Raw genomic sequence first — 27,099 nt, 5'->3', positions numbered from 1 at the left:
ATGGAGGGGGCTTAGCCCAAATACGCTCGTGGCAGTGCTGGGGGACTGCGTGGTGGTAAAAAATACAGCGCGGAGGGGCTGGCGGCCTCGACGGCAGCGGCGGAACGAGGCCAAGGGACAAAGGCTAAGGTCAGCCGCGGTTCAAGCCCTTCTCTTTGCCAAAGACTGGCGGCCAGACGCTGGGGGGGCACAGTGCTGGGCTGGAGGAGGGTGCGGGCCGGGAAAGGCCGGACGCAGCAGCGTGGCGGGACGCTGGGCTGGGGAGCGGACCTGTCCACCTGTGCGGCCGGGTGCTGCGGCCCCTCCACCCACACGTCCATTGGGCGGTGCCGCCATCACTGTCCCCCAGCAACACCGCCTTCTCCGCGGCTAAGCCCGGATCCCCTCCCCCGCCACTCTCCGCCCCGCTCCGTCCTGGGAGCCTTTCATTGGACGGAGGCGCGGTCGATCCGCCTCGAGTGAGAGAGACGATTGGACGCGAGGCCTTCGGGCCGCCCCCAGCCTATTTGGATTGGCTTGCCGCGCGTTGGCGCAACGGAAGAGGCGGCCGGCGGAGGGTGCGCCTCTGCTTGAGCTGGACTGCCGCGGAGGAGGCGACGAGGGGTCCGGCGCTGGGGGGCTGGCTCGGGCGGCAGCGGTGGCTGCTGCGGATGGGAGCGGGCCGGCTCGGCGTGCCCATGGAACGCCACGGCAGAGCGTCCGACACCTCCGCCTCGTCGGCGGGGGAGCCGGCGCCCGTAGGGCCTGATGGGCGGCGGCGGGAGCTGCTGCGGTGCCGGGCGAGCAGCGCGTCGGAGCCCCCCGTCGGGGCCTCGGCTTCGGCGGAGGGCGTCAGACGAAGCCGGCCCGGCTCCTACAGCGGCGCCCCCTCGGCCTCCCGCCAGCGCGTCGAAAGCCTTAGGAAGAAGCGGCAGCGTAAGTGCCCGGCGGGTTGTCCTCGCGGCTCGCCCTGCCCCCATCCGGCCCGGCCGCCGTTTTTCCCGCGCGCTCGCGCGGGGACAGTGCCCCCGCACGGTGGTCCCAGGTTGGTGCATGGGCTGACAGCCGACTGGAGGCCTCGGGTCCAAGCTCGGGGGATCGGGGTTCGGCCCCGCGTGGCCCTCGCGCGCAGTGGTCTGCGCTTTCCGGTTGTGGGAGTGGAGGGTCTTTACCCAGAACCCTTTCTCCCTCTTTTCAGCTCCTTGGGTATTCTTTGCCCACGAGTCAGGTGATTTCATCCTCGAGGAGGCTTCTTTTGACTCTTTCCCACCGCCTCCCCTCCCCCTAAATCCTTTGAATCACCAATGTGTGTCTTCCGTGGGTTTCCAGAGAGCTGTCCAAGACGTTAAATCCCTTTAATCTGGAGATTTCGGGCTTCCTGGAAAATGGTTGACTGGCCCTTGAGTTGCTGCAGGCCTAAAACTGGATTCTGCCTTTCTTCCCGTGAGAATTCGGGTCATCTCTCACCGAGATATTTCCTCTGTTTTCTTTGCATCTGTTTGCTGATACGATTGAGGACTAGCATTGTGGGCATGGAGGCTTTTTCTTTTGATGGAATCTCGCCTTAGCGGTTGCACATGCTCTTTTCGGAGAATCGGTTTCTCCATTTTATTATCAGCCTTCTTTTTCTGCGTTGTGACCTAGTACAGATTATTTCCCCCCCTTTACAGGTCTTCAGTTCAGGTCCTCTGTCTGGCAGCCATTGCTACTGTTGAAAGTATCCACTGTCTTAATACTCTAATATGAGCTTTATCATATAGTGACATTTTACATACGGTTAGATATTTTTTTCCTTGTCGTTGCCAGATTTCTCTTGCAGGAAGTCCGCTTGTTCTAAATGCAGATTATGAGAATAAGGGAAAGTGGCAGGATGAGTGTGAGGTCTTTCTTTATTGGACAGTCTTGTACCTTAGCCCACCCACCTGGTTGCTTTACCTCTATTTTCTGTGATTTGGATGATTAAATGTTAAATGTAGCTCTCTTTCCACTATGAAAAGTTTGGGAGTCTCAGTTATTTTGTCTTTTTCTATCTTCTTGAAAGAAATTTGAAAAACAGATTAACTGCTCTCAGCCTATACCATTTCTAGAGCCAGTTACCTGGTTTATGTTTTATCTGAGAAGCATCTAGTTCTTAAGCAGTGGACAATATTCGTTCCTTAATGGTTTTGTACTACATTGTTAGAGATGGATGTAAATTCCAGGGATTCAGCAAATAAGAACCCCAGCCATGTAGCCAACCGTTTTTGGCCATTGGCCATAAGGATTCTAAATAAGTATTGTATTTTGGGTGTTTGCAGGGGTCAGGCACTCTTCTTAAAATTTTTAGACAATCTTCTGAGAGCTTTAATAACTTATTAGTACTCTTAACTCTGAGGTGGGTGGTAGTATTCCGTTTTACAGGTGAGAAAACTGGGGCACATTTGCCTTGTGTAAAATGGCTTGGGAGTGGTGGAATAGAAATGTAAATTCAGGAAGTCCAGCTTCATACATTCTCTTAACCATTGTGCTTTATTGAATTGTTTATATTCGGTTAGCTTGTCTTCATTGCTCTGAGTCCAAGCATAATTTCCATCTTTGTGTTTAAGGCTTAATTGAGGTGAAAATTTCTAGCTAATGTGGAAGTACTTACAAATTGTGAGCATAAAAATGACCTTGGGAGTTAAAAATGCAGATTCCTGGGGTCAGCTCTTTATTTTTTTGAATCAGAATCTGGAGAGGGTTGCATTTTAAAACTGCTTATATCATTTAGGTACAGGTGGCTCAGAGACAGCTCTGGAAAACTCTGGTTTAAACTGTAATGGGGGGTAGGGGTGGTATGTAAGGTGGTATGGAGATGTCTTTTAAGGACCAAAGACATTCATGTTGTAGGGCTTATTTTTTGTTTTTATGTTTGATGCTTGTCATGGTCCCCTTTCCTGCTTTCTCTGATAAATCATGAAAAGCCATCTCAGGTAATGAGACCTGCCAAAGAAACAAGGTATTGTTCTTCCATTTGTTTTTTCTTTTACTATCCAGGGGTGCAACGTTTCGATGGAGAGGCAGCCTGTTGATTGCTGAACCCTTCAAGGATGGCTTTAACTTTGAGAGAATTCAATGAAGACTAAATCTCTGTATTTATCTATATTGGGGAAGTTGGGTATAGGGTGGTGCCACCTTTCTTTTGAGGTTAGCAAGCCTCGTTCTGATGTCCTTATACTACTTGTCTAAAGGGAGGAGACTAGTCATCATTTGAAACAAGAAGGAGCTACTCAGTTTATTTTAGGAATTCTTGTGGCCCTGATTATAGTCCTGTTCTGCTACACATGTTCCCTAGAGCAGTGTGATTCTCAAGCCTGTTCTCTACACAGGCATTAGGGATGAGGCTAGGCATGTCTGTGTTTAAGGAAGTTCTTCAGAAGTTTTAAATTAGGTGGAGTATGTCTCATAGGATTGAGAGAAATACCAAGTAAAGATTGATTTATTTTTTTAAAAATATTTTATTTATTTTTTTGACAGACAAAGCGAGAGAGGGAACACAAGCAGGGGGAGTGGGAGAGGGAGAAGCAGGCTTCCTCCAGAGCAGGGAGCCCGACGCAGGGCTTGATCCCAGGAGCCTGGGATCATGACCTGAGCCGAAGGCAGGCGCTTAACGACTGAGCCACCCAGGCACCCCTAAAGATTGATTTAAATTGATGGAAACAAAGATGCTAATGATGGTTATATAGTGCTTGCTTCTTTATGTTGGACATTGTGCCACATATTTTATAAACGTATCACTTAAGTCTCACAACTATCCTGTGTGGTAGGGTTTTTTTTTTTTTTTTTTAAATCCCCAGTTTCCAGATGGGGAAACAATGTCAGTGAAATTTGTCCTTTGTCCAGGGGTGTATTGTGAGTTAATAACGAAGCTGTCTTTCGATTCTAAATGTCTGACTTCAGACTCCGTGTTCTTGACTTTCCCCATTTTTGAGTGGGGGAAGGTATGTGCAGTGTAACCAGAGCAGTGGTTCTCACATGGAATCACTCAGAAGCTTAAAAAAACCCTTCAGGTCAGCAGAAGGGTCTAAGAAATGCATATGTTTAATTTTTAAAATTTCATTGAGGCATAGTTACATACAGCAAAATATACAGTTTTGACAAATGTATACAGGCATGTAATAAGAGAACATGTATTTTAATCAAGGGTCCCAGATGTACAGCAGATATGTAGGAGGTGTGGGAACCTGGGATGACAGTGCCCTATGGGTGGGGATAGGAGCTGGATCTTTGAAGGTGACTCTCAAGCATGGTGTAACATACCAGGGAAGTCCTTGGGACATGCTTCTTTTGGACTCATACCAGTCATGGAGTATCCTTAAACCGCCATTGATCTAGAAAATAAAGCTTTTGTTTATAGCTTGACAATACTAGCCTGGCAAATGGATTGCTTTTCCTTGGCTTTTGGGGAGCATCAGTATTGGCAGGATGGAATTGGTGCTGGGGCCCTGGGAGACTGTCCTTTATTATGTGCAGTGTTTCATCTTCAGCTGGGGAATTAGGGAAGGCTGCCTGTTAGGAGCTCAGGAAAAAAGATTTCTGTTGCTTTGTAGCCTACTTTTGAGAGAATGGGAGAGGATGCTTTTTAACCTCTTTATCAACTTTAAATCTAAATGACATCAAAGTAAATATGGCCCTTCGTTTTGGTTGTATAACAAATGTGAAGCATTAAGCAGGGCCTAAAAATAGTCCAACTATGTAGCTGTGTAAAATGGTACAGTATGTTATTTTAGGGGCTATATATGTGAATCATGCATTTAGGTAATATGATTGTTCACTGTTGGCATCCCTGCCCTCTTTTTATCTAGGGGGTACCCTAAGCAAGAATTGATGTATGCTATTAAAAATCTTTTGCTTAAACACACGTTAAAAGGAGAGAAAAGGAATACAATAGACTTGTAGGCTGTTAAGAGAGGACCTTTATCAGGCAGAAAAGAATAGTTATTTTGTCATTTAAAAGACCAGTGATGTGCATTGGGCTTAAATTTATAACCTAGTGAGCATTTTTCAAGTTCATATCTTTGGGGTATCTTTAACTTCAGGCACTGTTCTTTCTCAGTTTATTGTGTTGTTTCTCAGTTTATGTCAGCAAGATTGACTAGCATGTGAAAACCCCTTTTCTAAATAATGGCTTAAAGTTTGCTTTCTAAAAGTGGGAGCCATCTTTAGTTTTTAATAGTTTACTAGGTTTCATGTGTTTATATTTCCTGAATATAGAATTTATTATTGAGTCTGCTGGTTTGATAATATATGATATTTTATAGCAGTTAGGGAAGGCTGCCTGTTAGGCAGCCTTTAACTTAGTCCCCAAGTTAAAACTATTAAAGTACCTCTTTTAAGGTGAGGCCAAGGATTGCTGCGTAGACCAGCCTAGAGGTTTGGGTTTGCAATTCTTAACCAGATGTGGTCTGGTAAAGACATAGTTCGTAATGTTGGAAAATTGAGCACACTTTTATAAACCATTTATTTCCTGTTGGAAAGCATTTCAATTGTTGAGACTCATTATGAGACAGACATGGTGCTGCAGATGGTTTTACATAAATAACCTGTGAGGGAGAGTTTAAGTTCTTTCTAGAAATGTGTCCTAAGTCAAGTATGAATTGTCTAGACTGAGTACCTTGAGGCCTTAATATCAGGAAATAGGCTAAGGGTTGTAAATCGACTAAAATATTTGTGAAGATTAGTGGAATGAATCACAAATTAGAAGTGATAAATAGCTGTCCTGTTGGTGAGCTACGAAGACTGATGGATGGTATAGCAAAAGTTCGTTTTTCCATGACTTTTCCAAGCAGCACAGTGTTTTGAACAAGGATTGAAAGCCTATTCCAGTATTCATTATATTATGGTATCTGGGGCAGTCTTGCAGTCAGTGATAGGAATCTAAACCCCTTTGAACAGGCTGAATGTTTAGAAATAACAGAATTCTATGGCTCGACACAATTCTCTCAGCCATTATCAGAGAATATGTGTCTAATGGACCTCCCATGCTTCTCAGTGTTTCTCAGTTTTTGGATATGTAAATGATTTGATGAGTAGTACACAGAAAAATCCTGAAGCCGGTAAAGGCTGTAATAAGCATATGAACTGAGCTTTGCTTAAGACTCCTTATTTTTCTTTATATATTGTTGATCTTCCTGATTATTTTTTATTTTTATTCATGTGAGACAGAGAGAGCATGAGCAGGGGAGAGAGGGAGAGGGAGAAGCAGACTCCCTGCTGAGCAGGGAGCCCGAAGCAGGGCTCGATCCCAGGACCCGAGATCATGACCCGAGCCGAAGGACGTCCAACCATCTGAGCCACCCAGGTGCCCCCTTCCTGATTATTTAAAGTATGATTTTTTTTAAACTGCTTTTTAATTTTCATGTTAACTCAAGAATATGTGTTCTGTGCCCTTAGGGTTGTATAGATACTTGTGGAAAGAGGCTTGTTGAAGGTTTTAGGAAGTCTGGATTTGAGTCCCACCTCTGCCTTTTCTTGACTGGGCCCTTGGGCCCTTTTGCATTTATGTTTTCTTCTCCTTATTGTTGTTTTGTTTTTTTGAGGGGGTGGGTGAGGGGAGGCAGAGGGAGAGAGAGAATCTTAAGCAAGATGTGTAGGAGGTGTGGGAACCTGGGATGTGTGGGAACCCTGTGCAGAGCTGGACGTGGGGCTCAGTCCCAGGACTCTGAGATCATGACCTGAGCCGAAATCAAGAGTTGGTCGCTTAACTGACTGAGCCATCCAGGCACCCCTACACTTCCATTTCTTAATCAGAAGTGGGATGATTATAGTAGTTGCCTTATATGGTTATTGCAAGCATTAAATAAGCTTATACAGTCAAGTGCCTAATATAGTGCTTGGCTGTTAATAGATGATCATTTAAAATATAATAGCCATATATTAATGTTTCCGTTTTTTAATCTAAGGAAATGGGAGTAAAGCTTAATTTAAAGCTTAATTTAGGGACCAATCTTCTGTTGGTCTTAGATCTGTCCACATCTTCAGATTCCAGTACTATTGATGTGATATGTTTGTTGGTAGAGCGCTGTGTGTCTGCTAACTCGAGGTTGGTGGCGATGGTTAAAAGAATGGTGTTGCAGGTAGGAAAATAGGAATCAAATCTCCTTGCTTCCATCATATCCAGTGCTGTTGCGTTGTTGTGTGCTTGAGTGAAGAAACTTTTCCTGTAGATGCCAGGGACAGACTTTTCATGACTTGTGCCAGGTTGGGTTAGGCCTGCCACTGACAATGGAACTTTTGTAGGTGTAAAAAAAAGTTCAGGACTATCCCTGGGACCCAGGTGGAATGGCTGCTCTTCTCTTTAGAATTGCATTGACACTGTTAGATTAACTTGGGCGCCTCTGTGTAGTGAACATTTTAAACATTAAAATTGTATATTGTCCATTTGTACAAAATTCTATTACTTGCACAGTCTCTGGTTATATGCTTAAAGATTTACTTATTTGAGAGAAAGAGGCTCTAGTGAGCGCTGTGACATAGGGGGCTAGAGGGGGCAGGGGCAGAGGGAGAGGGGAAGAGACAGGGAGAGAAACAGACTCCCTGCTGAGTGGGGAGCCTGACAGGGGACTCAGTCCTCATGACCCTGAAATCATGACCTGAGCTGAAATCAAGAGTCTCTTAACTGACTGAGCCACCCAGGTGCCCTATATACTCCTTTATCTTTGTTCTTTTCTTTTTTCTTCTCTTCCCTCCCTCCCTTCCTCTCCCCTCCCCTCCCCTCATAAGGAAAAGTTGCATCTTCTTTTTCTTGGATATACTTAACAGAGATTTGTCTGTTTTAATGACTTTTTCAAAGCTTAATTTTATTCATCAGCTCTACTGTGGCTTTGCTCATGATGATGATGATGATGATTTTCTAAGTTCATTTACATCTTGCTTTTATTTTTAATAATGCCCTTCTGCTTGGGGCGCTTGAGTGGTGCAGTTGGTTGAGTGTCTGACTCCTGCTTTCAGCTCGGGTCGTGATCTCAGGGTCATGAGATCAAGCCCCGTGCCTGGCTCTGTGCTCAGCATGGAGTCTGCTTGAGATTCTCTTTCCCTTTCCCTTTGCCCCCCCACTCATGTGCATGTGCTCTCGCTCTCTCAAATAAATGAATAACGCCTTAAAAAATAATTCCCTTCTGCTTATTTTGGGTCTGTTTTATTCTTTTTCTAGTATTTCACTCTATGTGAGATTCCCTTTTATTTAGGTTTCTTCCTTTTTTAATCCATTTGATAAACATTTAAGCCTAGAAGTTTACCTTTGGATACCACCTTGGGTATATTCTATTGATTTTGATACATACTGTTCTTATTGTCATTCATTTAAAAATTTTGTTTTGATTTCCTCTTTAATTTCAGAGTTAAAAGAAGTGGGTTTAGAAGTTCCCAGGTGGAGAGATTTACTTTGTGTTTGTTGGATTAATTTATAATGTTGAAGTATCGTGTAAAGTGAATGTTCTTTGGAAGCTGAGGTCCTTTAAGCTTGTGCAGTTAATTTTTTGTATGGTTTATGGGTATTTGAAAGGAAAGTATATTTGTTTTTTTGATACAAAGTTATGTTTCATAGATCCACTTTATTATTTTGATAGTCAAAACTTCTGTATACCTTTATTTTATGTATGTGTGTGTGTGTGTACAAATTTCTGTGTCATTCTCAAGTTATTGTGTAGATTTATCAATTTCTCTTTGTTAATATTTTTGAAGCATTTGTTAGGATCCTGTCAATTCTATTTCTTTTATGCGCATGATATTTCTTTTTGTTCTCTTTTAATGCTTTTTGTTTGCTTGAATTCTGTTTAGTGTGCTTGTATTTACTTTCTTTTAACATTTGCTTAATACAGTGGAGTAGCATTGTTCAGGCATTCATTTTGCTTACCCAAATTCAGATAAGTCAATAAATGGTGCCAGTGATTCTACCAACAAATTGGTCAGTGAATATATAATTGCAAGTGAGTATAGGATGGGAGTTGTGAATCCTATTTCCTTGGTAGATTGCTGTTTGGAGGGGCACATCTCATGTTAGCGTTAAATGCAGTGCTTGTCTTGAAACATAAGGTTTGACTTTAACTATACCATGGTTCCTAAATGTAAGTCACCTGGTATATCAGTCTCCAGTGAGGTGCTTAAGATTTTGATATGAGCACTTTTGACTGAATGCTGTTTTCATCTTAAAGCATGATGGGACTCTGTTGTGGGTGTTTTGCCATTTATTTACCATCAGTCTACTTGTTATCTAAAATGTATCTTTTTATATAAGCATATAATTGAATTTTCTCTTTAGAAGGGAAATGTGACCAATTTGTGATTACTGATATGTTTGTGTTCATTGTTTTTAAGATTTTATTTATTTGAGAGAGAGCATAGGGGGTGCGGCAGAGGGAGAAGCAGACTCCCTGCTGAGCTGGGAGGATGCTGAGCTGGGAGCCCAATGCGGGGCCCAATCCCAGGACCCAGAGATCATGACCTGAGCCAAAGGCAGACGCTTAACCGGCCCCATTCCTATCATTTTTTTTGTTTTGTACTTGCCATATATATATATATTTTTTGTTGTTGTTGTTTTGTTTTTGAACTGATTTTTTTTTTTTTCCATAGTTGTTTGAAGGTCATATGTTCATTTTTTTTCTTCTGGAGTTACCTGTGAATTTTGATGAGTTTAAACTGTCACTTTAGGCGCCTGGGTGGCTCAGTTGGTTGGGCGACTGCCTTTGGCTCAGGTTGTGATCCTGGAGTCCTGGGATCGAGTCCCACATCGGGCTCCCTGCTCAGCAGGGAGTCTGCTTCTCCCTCTGACCCTCCTCCCTCTCATGCTCTTTGTCTCTCATTCTCTCTCGCAAATAAATAAAATCTTAAAAAAAAAATAAACTGTCACTTTATTCCTCTTATTTAGAATTAAACAGAATCTGTATCTTCTTCCCCCAGCAAGACAGACTGCAGTTTGCTTCACTTCCCTCTCCTTTCTCTTCCCTCAACTTCCTGTGTTGAAATCACGTATTTTAGTTCCAGATTGCTGAATTTTTGAAAGTCACATGTATTGCTGCTTCCTTTGCTTATCATTGTTTCTTAACGCTCATACCTTCTTGGACGCTTTTTAAATTATTTTGGAATGCATTTACTGATTATTTCAGAGAAGGTTTTTGAGTAGTAAACATTGAGTTCTTTCATGTGTGAAAATTTCTTTTGCATTCCTCCTTGAAAGCTGATTTGGCTGGATATGTTTCAAAATCATTTTCCTTATAACTTGGAAGCCAGTGCTCCATTGTCTTCTAGCATCTATGTCGCTGATGAAAAATCTAATTCCACCTTTGTGTGATTTATGTATCTTTGTAGGAATTCAGTTGTTTTCTTTGAAAGGTGTTTTTTTTTTTATGTTCAGTTAGCATATAGTACATCATTAGTTTTTGATGTAGTGTTCAACGATTCATTAGTTGTGTATAACACCCAGTGCTCATCACCACACGTGCCCTCCTTAATACCTATCACCCATTTACCCCATCCCCCCACCCCCTCCCTTCTGTAACCCTCACTTTGGTTCCTGGGGTCCAGAGTCTCTCATGGTTTGTCTCCTTCTCTGATTTCTTCCCATTCAGTTTTCCCTCCCTTCCGCTGTGGTCCTCTGCACTATTCCTTGTGTTCCACATATGAGTGAAACCATCTGATAATTGTCTTTGTCTGCTTGACTTATTTCACTTAGCGTAATCCCCTCCAGTTCCATCCATGTCCATGCAATCTTTGGAAGTCTTTAGGATTTCTTGACATTTATTAAAAAAATTTTCTTAAAAGATTTTACTGGATTTTTTTTTTTAAAGATTTTATTTATTTATTTGACAGAGAGCGAGTGAGCGAGAAATACAAGTAGGGGGAGTGTGAGAGGGAGAAGCAGGCTTCCCGCACAGAGCGGGGAGCCCAATGCGGGGCTCGATCCCAGGACCCTGGGATCATGACCCGAGCTGAAGGCAGATGCTTAACGACTGAGCCACCCAGGCGCCCCTTTACTGAATTGAGAGAGAGAGCAAGAGAACAAGAAGGGGAGGGGCAGAGGGAAAGGGATGAGTAGACTCCCTGCTGAGTGGGGAGCCTGACATGGGGCTTGATCATGACCTGAGCAGAAGGCAGCCACTTAGCCTACTCAGCCACCCAGGTGCCTTGGATTTCTTGACATTTCAATAGCGTGTGTCTAAGTCTGCCCTTTCTCCACTAATTGGTTCTGCTTAACACTTAGTGAACCTGATGATTTATGTCTTCCTCCCCTTTCTCCCCCAGGAAATTTCTGGGACTCAGAGAAGGTAGATATTGGACTTCCTAGTTGTGTATTTCTATATATATATAGATATATCTATCTATCTATATATATATCTACTTTTCCTTCATACTTGAGAGGCATTTTGGGAGAATTTCTTACTTTTGTTTTCCATTTATTTTTTCTGTGCCCATTTTGCTGTTAAATATATTGGTTGAGCTTTATTTTGGAAATGAATTTGTTCCTTTTTTTCTTTTATAAAACTTTATTGAGGTATAATTTACACACAAGCAACTGCACCTATTTAAAGTGTACAATTCCATGCATTTTGACAGATACATATGCCCATGAAGCTTTCCCCTCACCTCCAGCAATCAAGATTTGGGTTACTACAGAAAGTTTTCTCCTGCCCCTGTCCAGTCCTTCCCTCCCTTCCTCCCCGAGCCAACAATATAATTCCTATCAGATGCAGAAATGATTGCTTTGTATCTCCTAGGGTTTCATATAAATGGAATCCTATAGTATGTAGCCTGTTGTGCAGGCTTCTTTTACTCAGCCTATTTTTGGATTCATCTGTGTTAAGTATAGTTTGTCCCTTTCCCCCCTTTTTTGAAAGCTTCACCCCCCCCCCACTAAGAAATTAACATTGATACAATTCACAGACTTGACTTAGATTTCACCAGTTTTACATAAACTCTTTGTGTATGCATACTTAGTTCTGTATGATTTTATCACATGTAGATTCTTGCAGTCACAACCACAGGTGGCAATCATTTCTTCATTTCTGAGTTTTGCTTGCGGTAGCTTATTTATTTTTCATGGATGAGATCTCACTTTACCTCTGAGGATATTTATGATTATTATTTTTTTAAAGATTTTATTTATTTATTTATTTGAGAGAGAGAGCACATGAGAGGGGGGAGGGTCAGAGGGAGAAGCAGACTCCCTGCTGAGCAGGGGGCCAGATGTGGGACTTGATGCTGGGGCTCCAGGATCATGACCCGAGCTGAAGGCAGTCGCTTAACCAACTGAGCCACACAGGCGCCCCTGTGATTATTTTTAAGTCTCCTGTTTGTTCCTGCAGTTCTTTCTTCAGATGTTTAGTTTCTCATTTTTGTGGTATAGATCTCCCTTTTGGTGATTCTAATTTGTAAAGTGTTCATCTCTGTTTTGAGGATTGCTCTTCTGTCAGTGGATGCAGTGTCTCTTTACCAGTCTCTCAGAATGGATTGTAGGGATATATGGCCAGGTGTGGGGGCTCCTCATTTCTTCTGAGGGATAGTAGCTACTTGGGTGCCATCCTGACTCTTTGGCTTAAGTGCTTGGTTTAGTGAAGACTTTGCTTCTGATAGTGGGGGGTGGGGCGGGATAGGCAGAGGGGGCTAAGTGGTTGGTCTGTCCAGTTGTGCCAGACGCATTCCCCACCAGATCACCCATGACCACCAGAGCCTGCTCCTGTTTCCCCATGCAGCTACCCCTATGTACAGCTTGATGGAGCACCTCTATACTCCCAGTGTTCATAGCTACTCCCAGTTTTTATACAATTCTTCTTTTGAGGGTTCTGGACAGTTACTGCCTCTGTCAACCTAGTTCTGCTGATCATATCATTTCTTGTTTCCCAGAACTATCATGGAAAATAACATATAGGTAAACCTCTATCTTTAGTCATTTCTGTGATCTAAGCTGGGAGGGCAAGTCATGCATGTCTGTGCAGTCCATCTTCATCTGATCTCCCGAAGCCATTTTTTTGGAAGTATTTTTTGGGAACAGCTATAACTCTGAAATGTCTGTTCCATTAAAGTCCTTTGAAACCTTTTATTTTGGGGACATCAGGTTTTGAGGGACAAATTGACTACTGGAGCTTACATCTTACATGGATTGGGAATTTCCTGTACCCCTAGTTTGCGTACTAAACTGGAGCTCTGAAAAGTTGCAACATTTTTTTCTTTTTCTTTTTTTTAAGATTTTATTTCTTTTTTTTTTTTTGAAAGATTTTATTTATTTATTTGACAGAGAGAGACACAACGAGAGAGGGAACACAAGCAGGGGGAGTGGGAGAGGGAGAAGCAGGCTTCCCACGGAGCAGGGAGCCTGATGTGGGGCTCGATCCCAGGAGCCTGGGATCATGACCTGAGCTGAAGGCAGACGCTTAGCGACTGAGCCACCTAGGCACCCTTTTCTTTTTTCTTTTAAAAATTTTACTTATTTGAGAGAGTGAGGGAGAGAGAGAGAGAGAGAGCGTGCACACAGAAGCCGGGGGGAGGGGCAGAGGAAGTGGGAGAAGCAGACTCCCTGCTGACCTGGGGCTTGATCCCAGCACCCTAGGATCAGGACCTGAGCTGAAGGCAGATGCTTAACCGACTGAGCCACCCAGGCAGCCCTCAATATTTCTTTCTTTTCTTTTCTTTTTTAAAAATTTTATTTATTTATTTGACAGAGAGAGAGTGGCAGAGGGAGAGGGAGAGGGAGAAGCAGGCTCCCCGTTGAGCAGGGAGCCCAATGTGGGATTCGATCCCAGGACCCTGAGATCATGACTTGGGCCAAAGGCAGATGCTTAACTGACTGAGCCACCCAGGTGCCCCTCAACATTTCTTATTTAAGCCAAGGGGAAGGATATAGATTTTCATTCTCAATCTTTCTTTTTTTTCCCCCCAGAGTTGAGGTTCAGGGGTAGTCACTTTGTTGTTTTTTAATATTTCATAGTATAGTTTGGGCTTATCTGTTCAGTAGGGTTGGGTTGGGTTGGCCCAGTATTCTGATTTTTTTTTTTTTAATATGTTTTTCCAAATCAGAATCCTGTTTCTTTTTCCAAACCCCTTTTTGTATTTATAGTCCTTGGAAACCTCAAGATATGAAAAAGTTGGTAATCTAGTATATATATGTTTAGTTTTCAGAAAAAAGTTGTTCTGACTTTTTTTTTCTTTCTCCATTTAGTTTTTCCGTGGTTTGGCTTGGATATTGGTGGAACCCTGGTCAAGCTGGTTTATTTTGAACCCAAAGACATCACTGCCGAAGAAGAAGAGGAAGAGGTGGAAAGTCTTAAAAGCATTCGGAAGTACCTGACCTCCAATGTGGCTTACGGGTCCACAGGTATTCGGGATGTGCACCTGGAGTTGAAGGACCTGACTCTGTGTGGACGCAAGGGCAATCTGCACTTTATACGCTTTCCCACTCATGACATGCCTGCTTTCATTCAGATGGGCAGAGATAAAAACTTCTCGAGCCTCCACACTGTCTTTTGTGCCACTGGAGGTGGAGCGTACAAATTTGAGCAGGATTTCCTCACAGTATGTATTTTTTAGCTTATATACAATTTATGGTAATCTGATTTTTTTTAAAGATTTATTTATTTGAGAGAGAGCAGGTGGGGTGTGTGAGCGTGTGTGGAGGGGGGCAGAGGGAGAGGGAGAATCTTCAGGCAGACTCCCAGCTGAGCACAAAGCCTGACATGGGACTGGATCCCACGACCCATGACCCATGACATCATGACCTGAGCAGGAACCAAGAGTCGGGCACTCAACCACTGAGCCACCCAGGTGTCCTGGTAATCTGATTGTTAAAAATAATACCAATAGCAAGTGGTGGAATCATTTCTGTTTCTAATAGAACTTGAATTTTCTTGAGTCCGATTAAGATTAGATAGATGTAAGTGAGTGGTAGTCAGGAGTTAGCCATCTAGAGATTGTTGTGGAGTTTACTTTTTGCCCAGTTCAGATAAGTTGATGAGGATCAACCACCATAGCATTTTGTTGTTCTTCTAGTGTTGAAAAAATAGCAAAGCTGTGATAAGCAGACTGAAGAATTACCTATGAGGAACAGGTCATTAAATCTTGAACAGTGAGGGGCATCTGGCTGGCTCAGTTGGAAGAGCATGCAACTCCTGATCTTGGGGTTGTGAGTTTGAGCCCCATGTTGGGTGTAGAGATTACTATAAAAAAAACCTCTTGAACAATGAGATTGAAAAATAATTTTGGGGAGTTTGGCTGGCTCAGTTGGTGGAACATATGACTCTTGATCTCAGGGTTGTGAGTTCAAGCCCCATGCTAGGCATGGAGCCTACTTAAAAAAAATAATAGGGCGCCTGGGTGGCTCAGTTGGTTAAGCTTCTGCCTTTGGCTCAGGTCATGATCTGGGGTCCTGGGATCGAGCCCCGAGTCAGGCTCCCTGCTCAGTGGGGAGTCTGCTTCTCCCTCTTCCTGCCCCCTGCTCTTGTTCTCTCTCTCTCCTTCTCTCAAATAAATAAATAAATAAATAAATAAACCTTTTAAAAAATAATTTAAGAAAAATTTTGAAAATGTCATTTCATGTCATAAAATTGTTTCTCATCTCGTTTACCACATAATTTCTCCTGTTCCCCTCTGTTGTTTCTTGGCAAGTTTACCATTTAAAAAAAACAAGGAACTCTGGTCCAAAGCAGTGGCTTTTTGGTCTCAGGGCTGGTTGGAAATGGTTAACAGCGGAGCCTTCTCTCCCCAAATGCCTTCTGGTGCGTACCGTGCTGTGCTCTTGTAATAGGAGTCTCTGAATCATGTGTGGACACTGGGGGAGTGCCAGTGGGTACCCGCTTTTGTTTTCATTTGGTCAACACTGTGCAGAGTCGAGGCTAGGTCCTTTGCGGTGGATGTGGGGGTGAGGGGGTAGGTGGGAGAGTGGACAATGAGTTGGCCAGGACCTGGACCTTCAGGGGGCAGTATAGATTGAAAATACCTTCAGTGACCCTGTTTTTAATGTCACTAATGAGAATGTTATTCTAGAGATTCTGCCTTTGCCTTCGTCAGTTTACCTGTGTTTCCTCCATGTGTCATTGTATGGTTTGTGACCTTATCCTCTTTCTCTGTTTTCTGTCTGCTGACTTTCTCTTATCACTGACCATAATTGACATGATTTTTTTTAAGCAAGTTTCTATATTCTTTGCTTGAATTTCTTTTGGTTGTTGGTTTTCAGTGGTTTCTCTTCCACGCATGAGTAAAAGGGGAAGTGTAGCTGGAGGAGAGACGGTCCCCTCTTTTGCGGAAGCTGCATGGTGGACTCTGGATCATAACTGATAGGTAACAGAGAAATCTTTTTGCTGGGACCCTGTAGAGGTGCCCTTTGGAACATATTTGAAAATCATTCAGGTTGTTACCAGAGGTTCAGCATTGTGTGGTAATTTAAGGGGAAGGTGCAAAGTGCATTTTAGACCTCGGGAGTTGGTTCTTAGGCTGTCGGGGTTTCTCATCTATATGCATGCAACCTGTGCTGTACTTGAAAATTGTAGGAAAATGAGATGCCCATCAAATGCTGTTTGTGCATTAGGAGTGACTAGTATTTAATAAACCACAGTGAAATATTTTAAAAAATACTGAGTTTACCCTGTTTCTTTTTTAATGCAAATCAGATTTCTGAACATACTGGGTTTGCTTGTTGGTGCAGCACGTACATTATGAATACCTTGCGTTTAGTGAAATTAGCTGTGCATTCGGTCATTCTCCATTTAGAGGTGGGGATTCATTAGGAATTAGCAGGGCACTTCAGGATGACAGGAATTATAGGAAGGAAAAGGTGAGCAACGGCTTGGGCCCCCGTAGACCACGAGTGGAAAGTGATGAAAAGTTCCAAGTGGAAATGCCAGCACTTGAGATCTCATGTCAGGAAGTCAGTTTTGAATTCATGACAGCTGGGGCACGAGCAGGTACAGTGGCAGCAGCGATGAATCCTCTAGGAGCTTGGGTTTGGTCAGAGGAATAATTTCATAGTCTTACTTAGGGATTTATTAAGGAGTAAGGTGAAGGTACCTGTTAACTTCCCTCTCTGCTGTGGATCTGAATAAATTGACGGTAAATGTAATCAAGTGAGAGTAGAATTAAAGGGGGCGAACTTGCAGGGCTAGACCTGGTTGTAAGTAGAAATCAGTGCTTTAAGCGGGTCAAGGCAGTTTTCCCTTTGCACATATACGGAGGGTCCGTGCTCGTAAACATTCATGTAGGTTAGGAGCCCAGGGAGTGAAGTGGGAGTTTCTTTCTGCCATCTCTCCAGAATCACCACTGTTAGAAGTTGACGTATCTTTCTTTTCTTTCTTTTTTTTTTTTTAGAAGTTGACGTATCTTTCTAGTTCTCTGTACATGATGACTCTGTATGACCCATACATGTGCATATAAACTTGGCTTTAGAAACAGGCAGGTAGGGTCTTTATGAAATGTTACTCAAGTTGCGTTTTTGACAACATGTCCTGGAGTTCTTCCCACTTCAGTTCTAAATTGAAGATCCTCGGGGGCCTGGGTGGCTCAGTCGTTAAGCGTCTGCCTTCGGCTCGGGTCATGATCCCAGGGTGCTGGGATCGAGTCCTGCGTCGGGTTCCCCGCTCGGCGGGGAGTCTGCTTCTCCCTCTCCCTCTGCGTGCCGCTCTGCCTACTTGTGCTCTCTCTAGCTCTGTCAAATAAATACAATCTTCGGAAAAAAAAATAAAATAAATTGAAGATCCTCTTCACTCTTAATTGCTGTATAATGCTCCCTAATATGAATAATAATCATTCCTTTATTATTTAAATGGAATGAAGTTGTAAGTTTTGAAACTGCTAAAATCTTCCCATCCTTCAGGGGCTGTAATCGGTTTAGATAGTGAAAAAATCTTGCCTTCTACTTGGACACTTTTCAGCCCTCTGATGTCTGCTTATTAATAATAAAGTGTGTCCTGCCTTGGTACTGCTTCATAGTCTTGAAGATGGTCTTTCGGAAGGGAGACGTTAGAGTCCCTGTGGCTCCTGCCACGTGTCACCAGGTGTTTGAGACACTTGAATTTCTTGGAGTCAGCTTTCTGATCGGGCTGTGATCTCACCTGGCTCCTGACTCCCAGTCCCTGAGCGTAGATCTCTCGTTCTCTGCTTGGGTCTCAGCATAAGTTTCTGGCTATGAAGGCGGTTTGTAGGTGGGGTGGAGTTGGGTCTGTCTCGTCAGTCTGTCCCGATGTGTTGTGTCCAGGTCTGTTCTGTGAATCATGCATAAATAATCCACATCTGTGAGCATTTCTGTGCTTTGTTGAATGGAGAGGAGTGCCTTATTAAGTGGAATTTTTATTTGTTTAGCCTGTTAAGTCTGAATACATTTTTATTTCATTACAGATAGGTGACCTTCAGCTTTGCAAACTTGATGAACTAGATTGTTTAGTAAAAGGAATTTTATACATTGACTCAGTTGGATTCAATGGACGGTCACAGTGCTATTACTTTGAAAACCCTGCTGATGCTGAAAAATGTCAGAAGTTACCGTTTGATTTGAAAAATCCATACCCTCTGCTTCTGGTGAACATTGGCTCTGGGGTTAGCATTTTAGCAGTATATTCCAAAGATAATTACAAGCGGGTCACGGGTACCAGGTAGGTCTTTTATATAAAGATTATTATTTATTCTTGATATCCTAATGGGTTAAAAGTGAGTTTTCAGGTATTACATATAAGTATACTTTTAAGGATCTGTTTAAATTATGTGAAAAACATTTTTTTCTGGGATTAGGCAAACAAATAGTTTCTCTTTGAAAATTCTGGTATCATGACCTACTTTCCTTTAATCTGTATTGCTCAGGATTTCATTTTCATAGTTCTGTAAAATATCTCATTGTCAGACTCATTGAAACCCTAGTCCCTACCCTTAGGTAGTGTATGATGTGCATACACCACAAAGTTAAAGCTACTAGGTAGCATCTCTAAGGAGAAGGCAAGGCAAGATCCCAGCTTTGAAACCGGCCTAGATTTTTTTTATTTTTAAAGATTTTATTTATTTGAGGGAAAGAATGAGCGGTGGGGAGGGTCAGAGGAGAGAGAGAGACAAGCAGACTCCCGGCTGAGCAGGGAGCCCAGTGTGGGGCTCAATCTCAGGATCATGACCTTAGCCAAAGGCAGATGCTTCACCAACTGAGCCACCCAGGCGCCCCTGGCCTAGATTTTATACAGGCAGGCGTGTGTGCGCACATGTACCCACCCACCCACGGGATGGTCTGAGATCTGGAAGGTGAGGTACTGAGCAACAGAAAACTGAGTGGGGGAGGGCAGGCTGAAAAGGAAGGAGGGGTGGCAGGCAAGAATGAATGTGTTGTGGTTTAAGGATTAGGGATCACTTGCGGCAGAACAAGGAGCTGGGGATTGGGATAGACCAGGTTTTTTTTAACAGGTGTGAATTAAAAAATGAGATGAGTAATTTGGGGGGAGAAACACATTAATGGAGGAGTTCTTTGTGGGGTGGGGTTGCTGATGAGCCAGGGTGACCAGAGTTTGGAGAGACAGAGGGAGGGAGGTGCTAGCATGGCCTGGGTGTGGCCGGCGGATCCGCACCTCAGGCTCCTCACACTCAGCAGATGCTCAGACTGTACTGGGGCCGTGGGGGCCGGGGGGTGGGGCCGGGGGCGTGGGCCCCGTGTTTTGCCATTTCGCTTGTTGGCTCATGTGAATATGCATCTATCAAGGTATATATCAGGTACCTTGTTTTTTATCTTTCCACAGGCTTGCCTGCCAGAGGCGTCTGCGTGATTAGGTTGGGGCAAGAGTGGGTTGATATATGAATGTGGTTTTGGGTTCATAAATATTACCTTCCTGTTCTTATTTTTTAAAATGTTGTAATACTGTGTTGTTTGTTTTTAATCAGTCTTGGAGGAGGAACTTTTTTTGGTCTCTGCTGTCTTCTTACGGGCTGTACCACTTTTGAAGAAGCTCTTGAAATGGCGTCTCGTGGAGATAGCACCAAAGTGGATAAACTAGTTCGAGACATTTATGGAGGGGACTATGAGAGGTTTGGACTGCCGGGCTGGGCTGTGGCATCAAGGTAAGGGGGGGTGTGTGTTCTAAGAAAAATGGGAATAAGATATTAAGTACTGGGTGTATCTTTTTCCTTTTAAACAGCTTTTATTGAGCTATAATTTACATACTATAAAGTCACCTGTTTAAAGTGTAAAATTTAGTGGTTTTTAGTATATTTACCAAATTGTGGAGTCCTCACCATAATGTGATTTCAGTACATTTTCATTATCCCAGAAAGAAACCTTCTGTCCATTAGCTGTCATTCCTCATTTCCCCACCTTGGTCCTTGGTAAATACTAATATATTTTCTGTCTTTATAAATTTGCCTATTCTGGACACTTCATATAAATGGTGTCCTATAATATGAGATTTTGGTGACTGGCTTCTTTCCACTTAGCATGTTTTCAAGGTTCATCCATGTGGTAGCATGGATCAGTACTTTGAATCTCCAGGTGAATTTTAGGATAACCTTGTCAGTGGCTGCAAAAAGGCCGCTGGGATTCTGACAGGAGTTGCGTTGGATTTGTAGCTCACGTTGGGGAGTGTTGCCATCTTCACATCATCAAGTGTTCTGATCTAAGATATAATGTCTTTCCATTTATTTAGAGTTTTGCTTTTCTTTTACCTATGTTTTATGGTAGTGGTTTTCAGTGTACAGTTGTTATACTTCTTTCGTTAAATATATTTCTCAGTATTTTCTCTTTGATGCTATTGTAAAGGGAATTTTTTTTATTTTTAAGATTTTATTCATTTGAGAAAGAGAGCGTGAATGAGCGGGGTGGGGGGGGGAGGAAGAGGGAGAAGCAGACTCCCCGCTGAGCAGAGAGCCTAACTCAGGGCGATCCCAGGACCCCAAGATCACGAGCTGATGAGCCGAAGGCAGATGCTCAACCGACTGAGCCACCCAGGCACCTCGGGGATTGTTTTTTAAATTTCATTTCCGGATTGTTTAGAAAAAGAGTTGTTTTCTGTGATTTTTTAATCATAGAAAAAGGACCACACATATACATGCTTGCAGACTAATTTCAGGGACTTTGTAAATGCTGTCGATGCCACATTCTGAGTTTGCGGCATTTGTGCATTATTAATCCTTTCCATTTCTGATCGGGTTTGTGTTCTGCTCACAGTTATTAATGTAGCAGTTCTGCTGGTCAGGTACTTGGAAGTACTTTATCTTCTAGGGAAATCTGAAACTCTTAAGGAGTTTACTCTGGGACTCCACTGTCTGCGCTTTTGCTCTGCTCTGACGGAGCGGTTTCCCAGACAGACTGTGGCCGTTCAGCCGAGCCGAGTGGCTGTGCACTTGGGATTGAATTGCCAGTAGAGGTGTCTTTCTGGAATTGTCCCTGGCTGCAGAAGGAGCAGTGGTGCCTTAGAGTGGATCTGATGAGATCCTAACTGGATGTGTGGAGATCTATTATCAAAGCTAGATTTCAGTAGAAGCTGCCGGGAAAGGCATTTGCTTATTCAGAACGCTTGAGGGCTTTCTTCCGAGTTGTTTCTCTTTGAGCAGATGCTCTGTTATTTTGTAATAAAAAGTTTGAAGATTTGAACAATGTCACATTTATCTTAGTAGAGTAACATTTAAGTTCTGTTGGGCTGTGTTGCCTTTGGTTCAGCTGCTGGGTATTTTCTTTCCCTTCACAGCTTTGGAAACATGATGAGCAAGGAGAAGCGAGAGGCAGTCAGTAAAGAGGACCTCGCCAGAGCAACACTGATCACCATCACCAACAACATTGGCTCAATAGCAAGAATGTGTGCCCTGAATGAAGTAAGGGGACGTGGATTTCTTTAGATGCTCTGAGGAAAATACAGAACGTACTAAGGGGCCTCGCCTGGTGTACGACGTCTGTCTTGTCCGGACGGTGCCTCAGTGTAGTTGTGCGGGGTGGAGTTCTTTTCATTGGGGAAGTTAAAGCTCTTCAGATGTAGACTCCTCTTCACTGATGTTTTTTTTTTTTTTTTCCTCCCCCCTCCCCCTCAGTGAAGATAAATATTGCCACTATCTAGAAGTAAAAGTACATCCTTCGGGGAGAAAGTAGGAAGGCAGGAAAGCAGGCAGAACTCCGGGTGACAGGGACTGGGGGTGGCGGTGACGGATAGCAGCTGGCCAGAGGTCCCGTGCTCCCCGCGGAGCCCTGCAGTGCTGGGAAGGCCTCTGGAGGAAGCCGCTGAAGCTGGAGGAGGCCCGGCGGCCCAGGAGTGCCCGCCCTCCCCGCCAACGCTGAGCTGTCTTTGTGCTTTCAGCTTCTTTACAGTGCTGCCTTGTAGCATTCGGGTCAAGCAGCATTGTACAGGGCTATGAAAGCACCGAGAGCGGCCTTCCCGGGGGGCCCGGAGGGTGCGGCTCTGCCGCGTGTCCCCGCTCACACAGTTGTGTTTACAGTTACTCTGTGCAAGAGAGGATGTAGGCATGTGGCTTCAGAAGGAGACTTTGAAAGGTACAGAAAGCCTGTCTCGTTTTTAATTAAAAAGATACTGTATCAGCATCAAGTAATTAAAAACATTCTTCATTCGGATATGTTAAAGTTACTGTTTCCTTTATTGCATGTTCCTCTTCCTGTACGTACGTATTTTAAGATTGGTTAGTTGGTGTGGGTGTACATACCATGTTATATTTTTTACCTAAATACTTAAAATTTCACTGCTGTATATTTGATTTGTTTTTATATCATAAATCACATGGAGCTGGGCATTTGGTTGCTTGGCACTGATCGCTCTGCAGGAAGGCATTTTTTAAGTGTGAAGCTTTTCTTTGGTTGCATTTTATTCCTGATAAGGGACTTACTCTGGAGTGAGGTTTCTCCTCTAAAGAATATGACCGTGCTTGGGAGTCTTGGTAGGTATTGCCAAGGCGCTTTTCACAAGGGTTGTACTGATTCAGATCTCTGTAGCACTGAATGAGTGGATCAGTGTTACCATAACTTGGCTCATTGTTGGGGGTGGAATTTCAGTTCTGCTTTTAATAGGTTTAAAATGCTCCTTTCTTTGACTGCTGTTGGGGGTTCAATTTTTTCCTATTATATTTCTTGTATAATTTGCTTGTTTGTGTCACTTTCCTTCTTTGAATTGGGGTCTTTTTTTTTTTACTTTTCTGTATAAAACTTTTACTTTAATAGCAGTTACTGTTTGTCATATTTAATACAAATGGTTTTCCTAATTTGTTTTCTCTTGTGACATTTTCTGGCATGGTTTGAAGTGGGTAGGTCCAGAGTTATCTGGGTTCAAATTTAAGTAGCCTTGGACCAACTGGATGAGATGTAAATACTTTTTTTATTTTTTGCTCAGCAGTCAAGTTGCTGCTAAAAACCATGCACATGGTGCTCTGTTTGGGGTAGCTTTTACGAGAGAACAGAAGTTAAGATGAAAACTAATTGCCTTTTTTTGATGTGCTCAGAACATTAACCAGGTGGTATTTGTTGGAAATTTCTTGAGAATTAATACGATCGCCATGCGGCTTTTGGCATATGCTTTGGATTATTGGTCCAAGGGGCAGTTGAAAGCACTTTTTTCGGAACACGAGGTAAGCGGACTTATTTCTTGTGATAATGTTAACAAACGTAAAGGGCATGCAATTCCCACTGCGTTGGAACTTGACGTAAATGTTGAAGTGGACTGCAGTTCTTATTTTTTTGTGAAAATATGATACGGGGTTTAACTTTGATTGTAATGTTCAAGAGCTATTTCTTACCTGATTTAATGCAAGAGAAATTTTTGGTTAATTTAATTGTGAGCTTCAGCAATTTGAAAGAAATCTTGATGAACACCTGTATTTCTAAGGTTATGTTCTTTTCTGAACCATCCTTTATATTTTTCCCATTACACTTATTTTGTAAATGCATTTACTCTGGGTTCTGCTTTTTTCATTTTGATGTCAGTTTTTATGTGTTGATACAGTTCATGTGCCACTTATTTAAGATGTATGTTCTAAAAACAAACAAAAATATATTCCAAGGTTAGAACCACACTGTTATAAGAACTAACACCTAGACAGGCTAGAAATGACCAAATGGAAGAGAATCACTGAATCGCTGTACCTGATACCCTATATGGGAAAGTGCCTTACTGTTTTTCCAACTTGGGGAAGAAATAGAACCATAGCTGAGGAGGGGGACCTCTCTTCTGTCCCCTTGGTTGTGGGGTAGTTGAACTATTTCCAGTGTTGTTGGATTTTAAATAGTGTTATCATGAACATTTTTCAGAATTGTTTGTGCGCATTTACTTTGACAGTAGTATTTACCGGACTTGACAGAACATGATCTGAAGTGCTGCCCAGGCGGCGGCTTCCCTTCAAAAGTTGCTCTTTTTCCTTTTTAAGTGGCTTAAGTTCCTAGTTAAAATTCAAAGTACACAAATTCCCCTTGTCAAAAAGCTTAAAGTGTAGTCATCTAATATTTTAGCTTTGACTTTATTAAACAGTTCTTGACTGAATACACCTGACGTGGAAGGCCGCGTCCGCCTCAGGCTTGCGCCGTGTGAGCGCCGGCTCTGGCTCTCCGCCCGCGTGCTGCTCCTTGTAGGTGGGAGCCTCGAAGCTTTTTTTACTTTTAATCTTATTAATCAGCCGGTACCCAGTTATCATTACGTTTCTTCTTTATCTTACCTCTTGTCATCTTTGACCGGTTTTATTTTGCTTTACGTTAGAATGAAAAGAAACCCTCTCTCCCGTCACATCGCAGTAGAACTTTCCTCCCGCTCCATTTCTGCCTCTGGGAAACCTTTTCCCGGTGGAACGCCGAGACTCACTTCCTCGGGTAACTTTGGTTTCATCTTCACACCGTAACAGTTAGGATTTGAGCACTTTCTGTGGAGTCGCGGTGGACATCTTGTCGGCCTCCCTGCCGGCGGCCTTCAGCTTCCGCCCGACTCTCGGCGGGCCCTGCTTCCCCGCTTGCCGGGGCGCCCCGGCCTCCCGGCCCCCCCCCCCCCGAGCGGCGGCCGCTGCGCTCGCGCGCTTGGCCGCCCTGGGCTCCCGCTCGCTGCCGCGGGCCGTGTGACCACTCGGCGGCGGACGCGGACGGGACGGGTGGCCGTCGGCCTTTCTCGGCCTGCGTCCCCGCTCTCGTCTTCGCGTCCGGTAGCTTGTAACAACCGCCCCCTCCTGGGTGCCGGGTCCTCAGGGCAGCTCGTGTGACGGTTAACTTCCTCTCTCCTTTTGCTGCTCGGGACGCCGCGGAAAAGGGCGGCGTGCCAGCCGTGACGGTGGACCCGCGAGCCCGTCGCCCGGCCGTCCCCCCTCCCGTTCAGCCGGCGGCCCGTGCGGTTGCCGGCCACCTCGCGTCGCACACATCGTGCGGCTGCCTGTTTTTAAGGCCGGGGAGCAGCGAGAGGAGACGCTTCAGCTCCTGCCGTGTGTGGCACTTTTCTTGGAGCGGTTTGCCTGGGGCACCGGGCTGGACCTTCCCGACTTACCGTGGAGACTCTTATTAGCACCTTCTTCTCAGTCCGGGGGCAGGTCTTTCAGGATCTTCCCACTTCCCTTTTTCCGGTCATGTCTCTCTTTCCGAGAGTGCTTGATTCATCGTCCCTTGGAGATCTTGATGGGTTCTAGAGCGCTGGAGGGTTGCCCTCTGCTCTGAGTCCTGCTGGCCCGCTCTTTCTACCCGCGCGGGTTTTGTCTCATTTTGTTACATTCAGTCCCCTTCTTTTGCTTTTCTTTTCTGTTTTTGGGTTTTAAGGTCTTGGTTCTTGGTTGTATTTAACTTTGACTTTACTTACTTCTGGAGATGGTCCAACATGGTCTTCCTTCAGCTGCTGCTTGTCTTTTCCATGCCTCTGCCCTCCCTGCGGGCTCTTCTGTCCTGTCCTTCCTTGCCATGGTGCTTTTCCATCTGTGCCGCCCTCTTCATGTCGCATCGGGGCACTCTTGTCCACTCTGCTCCCCGCCTCTGCCCGTGCTGCCCTGACTGCTGCTTTGTTCCGGATCCAGGGCATCCAGTTACTGCCTGGCTACGGCCACTTGGCTGCCGTGGGCGGCCTCGCACAGTCTCTTGCTCGTGTGTCCCCGTTCTCAGGGGCGCGGTCGCCAGATGCAAGGGAAAGACCTAAACCTCCCTGCTGCCCTCTTCCCCTTCTTCAGGCAGGTCTTGAATCCATTCCACCCTCTTCCCATTCTCCCTTCCATCCCCAGCTCGGTTAGGCCCTCCCCCTCTGTGACCGGCCCCGAGCCCTCCCTGCTCTGTTGCACTTCGCGTCCCATCCTCCCTTCATTCCTTAGTTGTCTGGCGAGGCTCCGGGCCTCTGCTGCTTCTCCCCTTGTCCTTCTGCAGGAGACAGCCCCGCCATGGGCTCCTACGGAGGTCACCGGGCCGCCGTGGGCCCCTAGCTCCTGCAGCCCTCACCGCGGGCTTTGGTCTCACATGCTGACCTGCTGGGGTGTCTTGGACATCCAGCCCTCCTCCCCAGCCTGGGAGCCCTCAGAGCTTCTCTGCTCCCAGGCTGGCCTTGGGCTCAGCAAAATGGGTGCTCAAGGAATGGGTGTCAGGAATTAAGGGCCCTCACTGTTGGCTTTAATACTAGTGATCATTTATGGTAATTTAAATAAGTCTAAGGAAAATTGCTCTCATTTTTGGTGTACTTTTTTTTCAGGGTTATTTTGGAGCCGTTGGAGCACTCCTTGAGCTGTTGAAGATCCCCTGATCGTTACCTGGGGAGGGGTTCCTGGAACATTCCACAATGGGCTCTGTGAACTTTTGTTTTTTAAGAGACTTACTCAATTTTATGATTGTGTACTACCCGAATCAAAGCAAGAAAGGACAAGTGTATTTTTCTAAGTCATCAAGATAAATCCTTAAAAATTCAGTCTAAACTAGTAACCAGTAAGGAAAGATACATATGTAAAAAAGTGGACCATGTCCATGGCAGTGAGGATCTTCTGCTGTGTTGAAGTTGCTCTTCAGTATAGCTTTGTTAACCTGCCATGTATTTTTAAAATTCAGTGTCACTTACTGGAGCCACTTCAGGGGAGCTGTTCTGTGTTCAGCTGACTGTGGTTTTGTGTCCTGTTGAACTTGCTAGATGTAAGGCAAGCACTGTATGTTGTAACCTAATCACAATGTTGTCAATATGGCCTTGGAGATCATCATCTGTGCATTAACTGTGGTGTGCATTTAGCCTTTTGTGT

At 44.2% G+C, this 27,099-nt stretch overlaps 1 protein-coding gene across 1 annotated transcript; it reads left to right on the top strand.

Annotated features, from left to right (window-relative positions):
- On the top strand, window positions 1-27,099 carry PANK2 (pantothenate kinase 2). The gene is made up of 8 exons (XM_035006523.1): window positions 1-9; window positions 135-915; window positions 14,147-14,499; window positions 18,310-18,563; window positions 19,825-20,001; window positions 21,624-21,747; window positions 23,374-23,499; window positions 26,565-27,099. Exons 1-8 carry the CDS (start codon window positions 1-3, stop codon window positions 26,613-26,615), a joined length of 1,875 nt encoding a protein of 624 aa, XP_034862414.1. The 3' UTR covers window positions 26,616-27,099.

Source organism: Mirounga leonina, unplaced genomic scaffold, assembly GCF_011800145.1.
Source record: "Mirounga leonina isolate KUSES-001 unplaced genomic scaffold, KU_Mleo_1.0 Mir_150, whole genome shotgun sequence".
In the NCBI taxonomy this organism is placed as follows: Eukaryota; Metazoa; Chordata; class Mammalia; order Carnivora; family Phocidae; genus Mirounga; species Mirounga leonina.
This window is presented reverse-complemented; position numbering and strand designations above follow the sequence as displayed.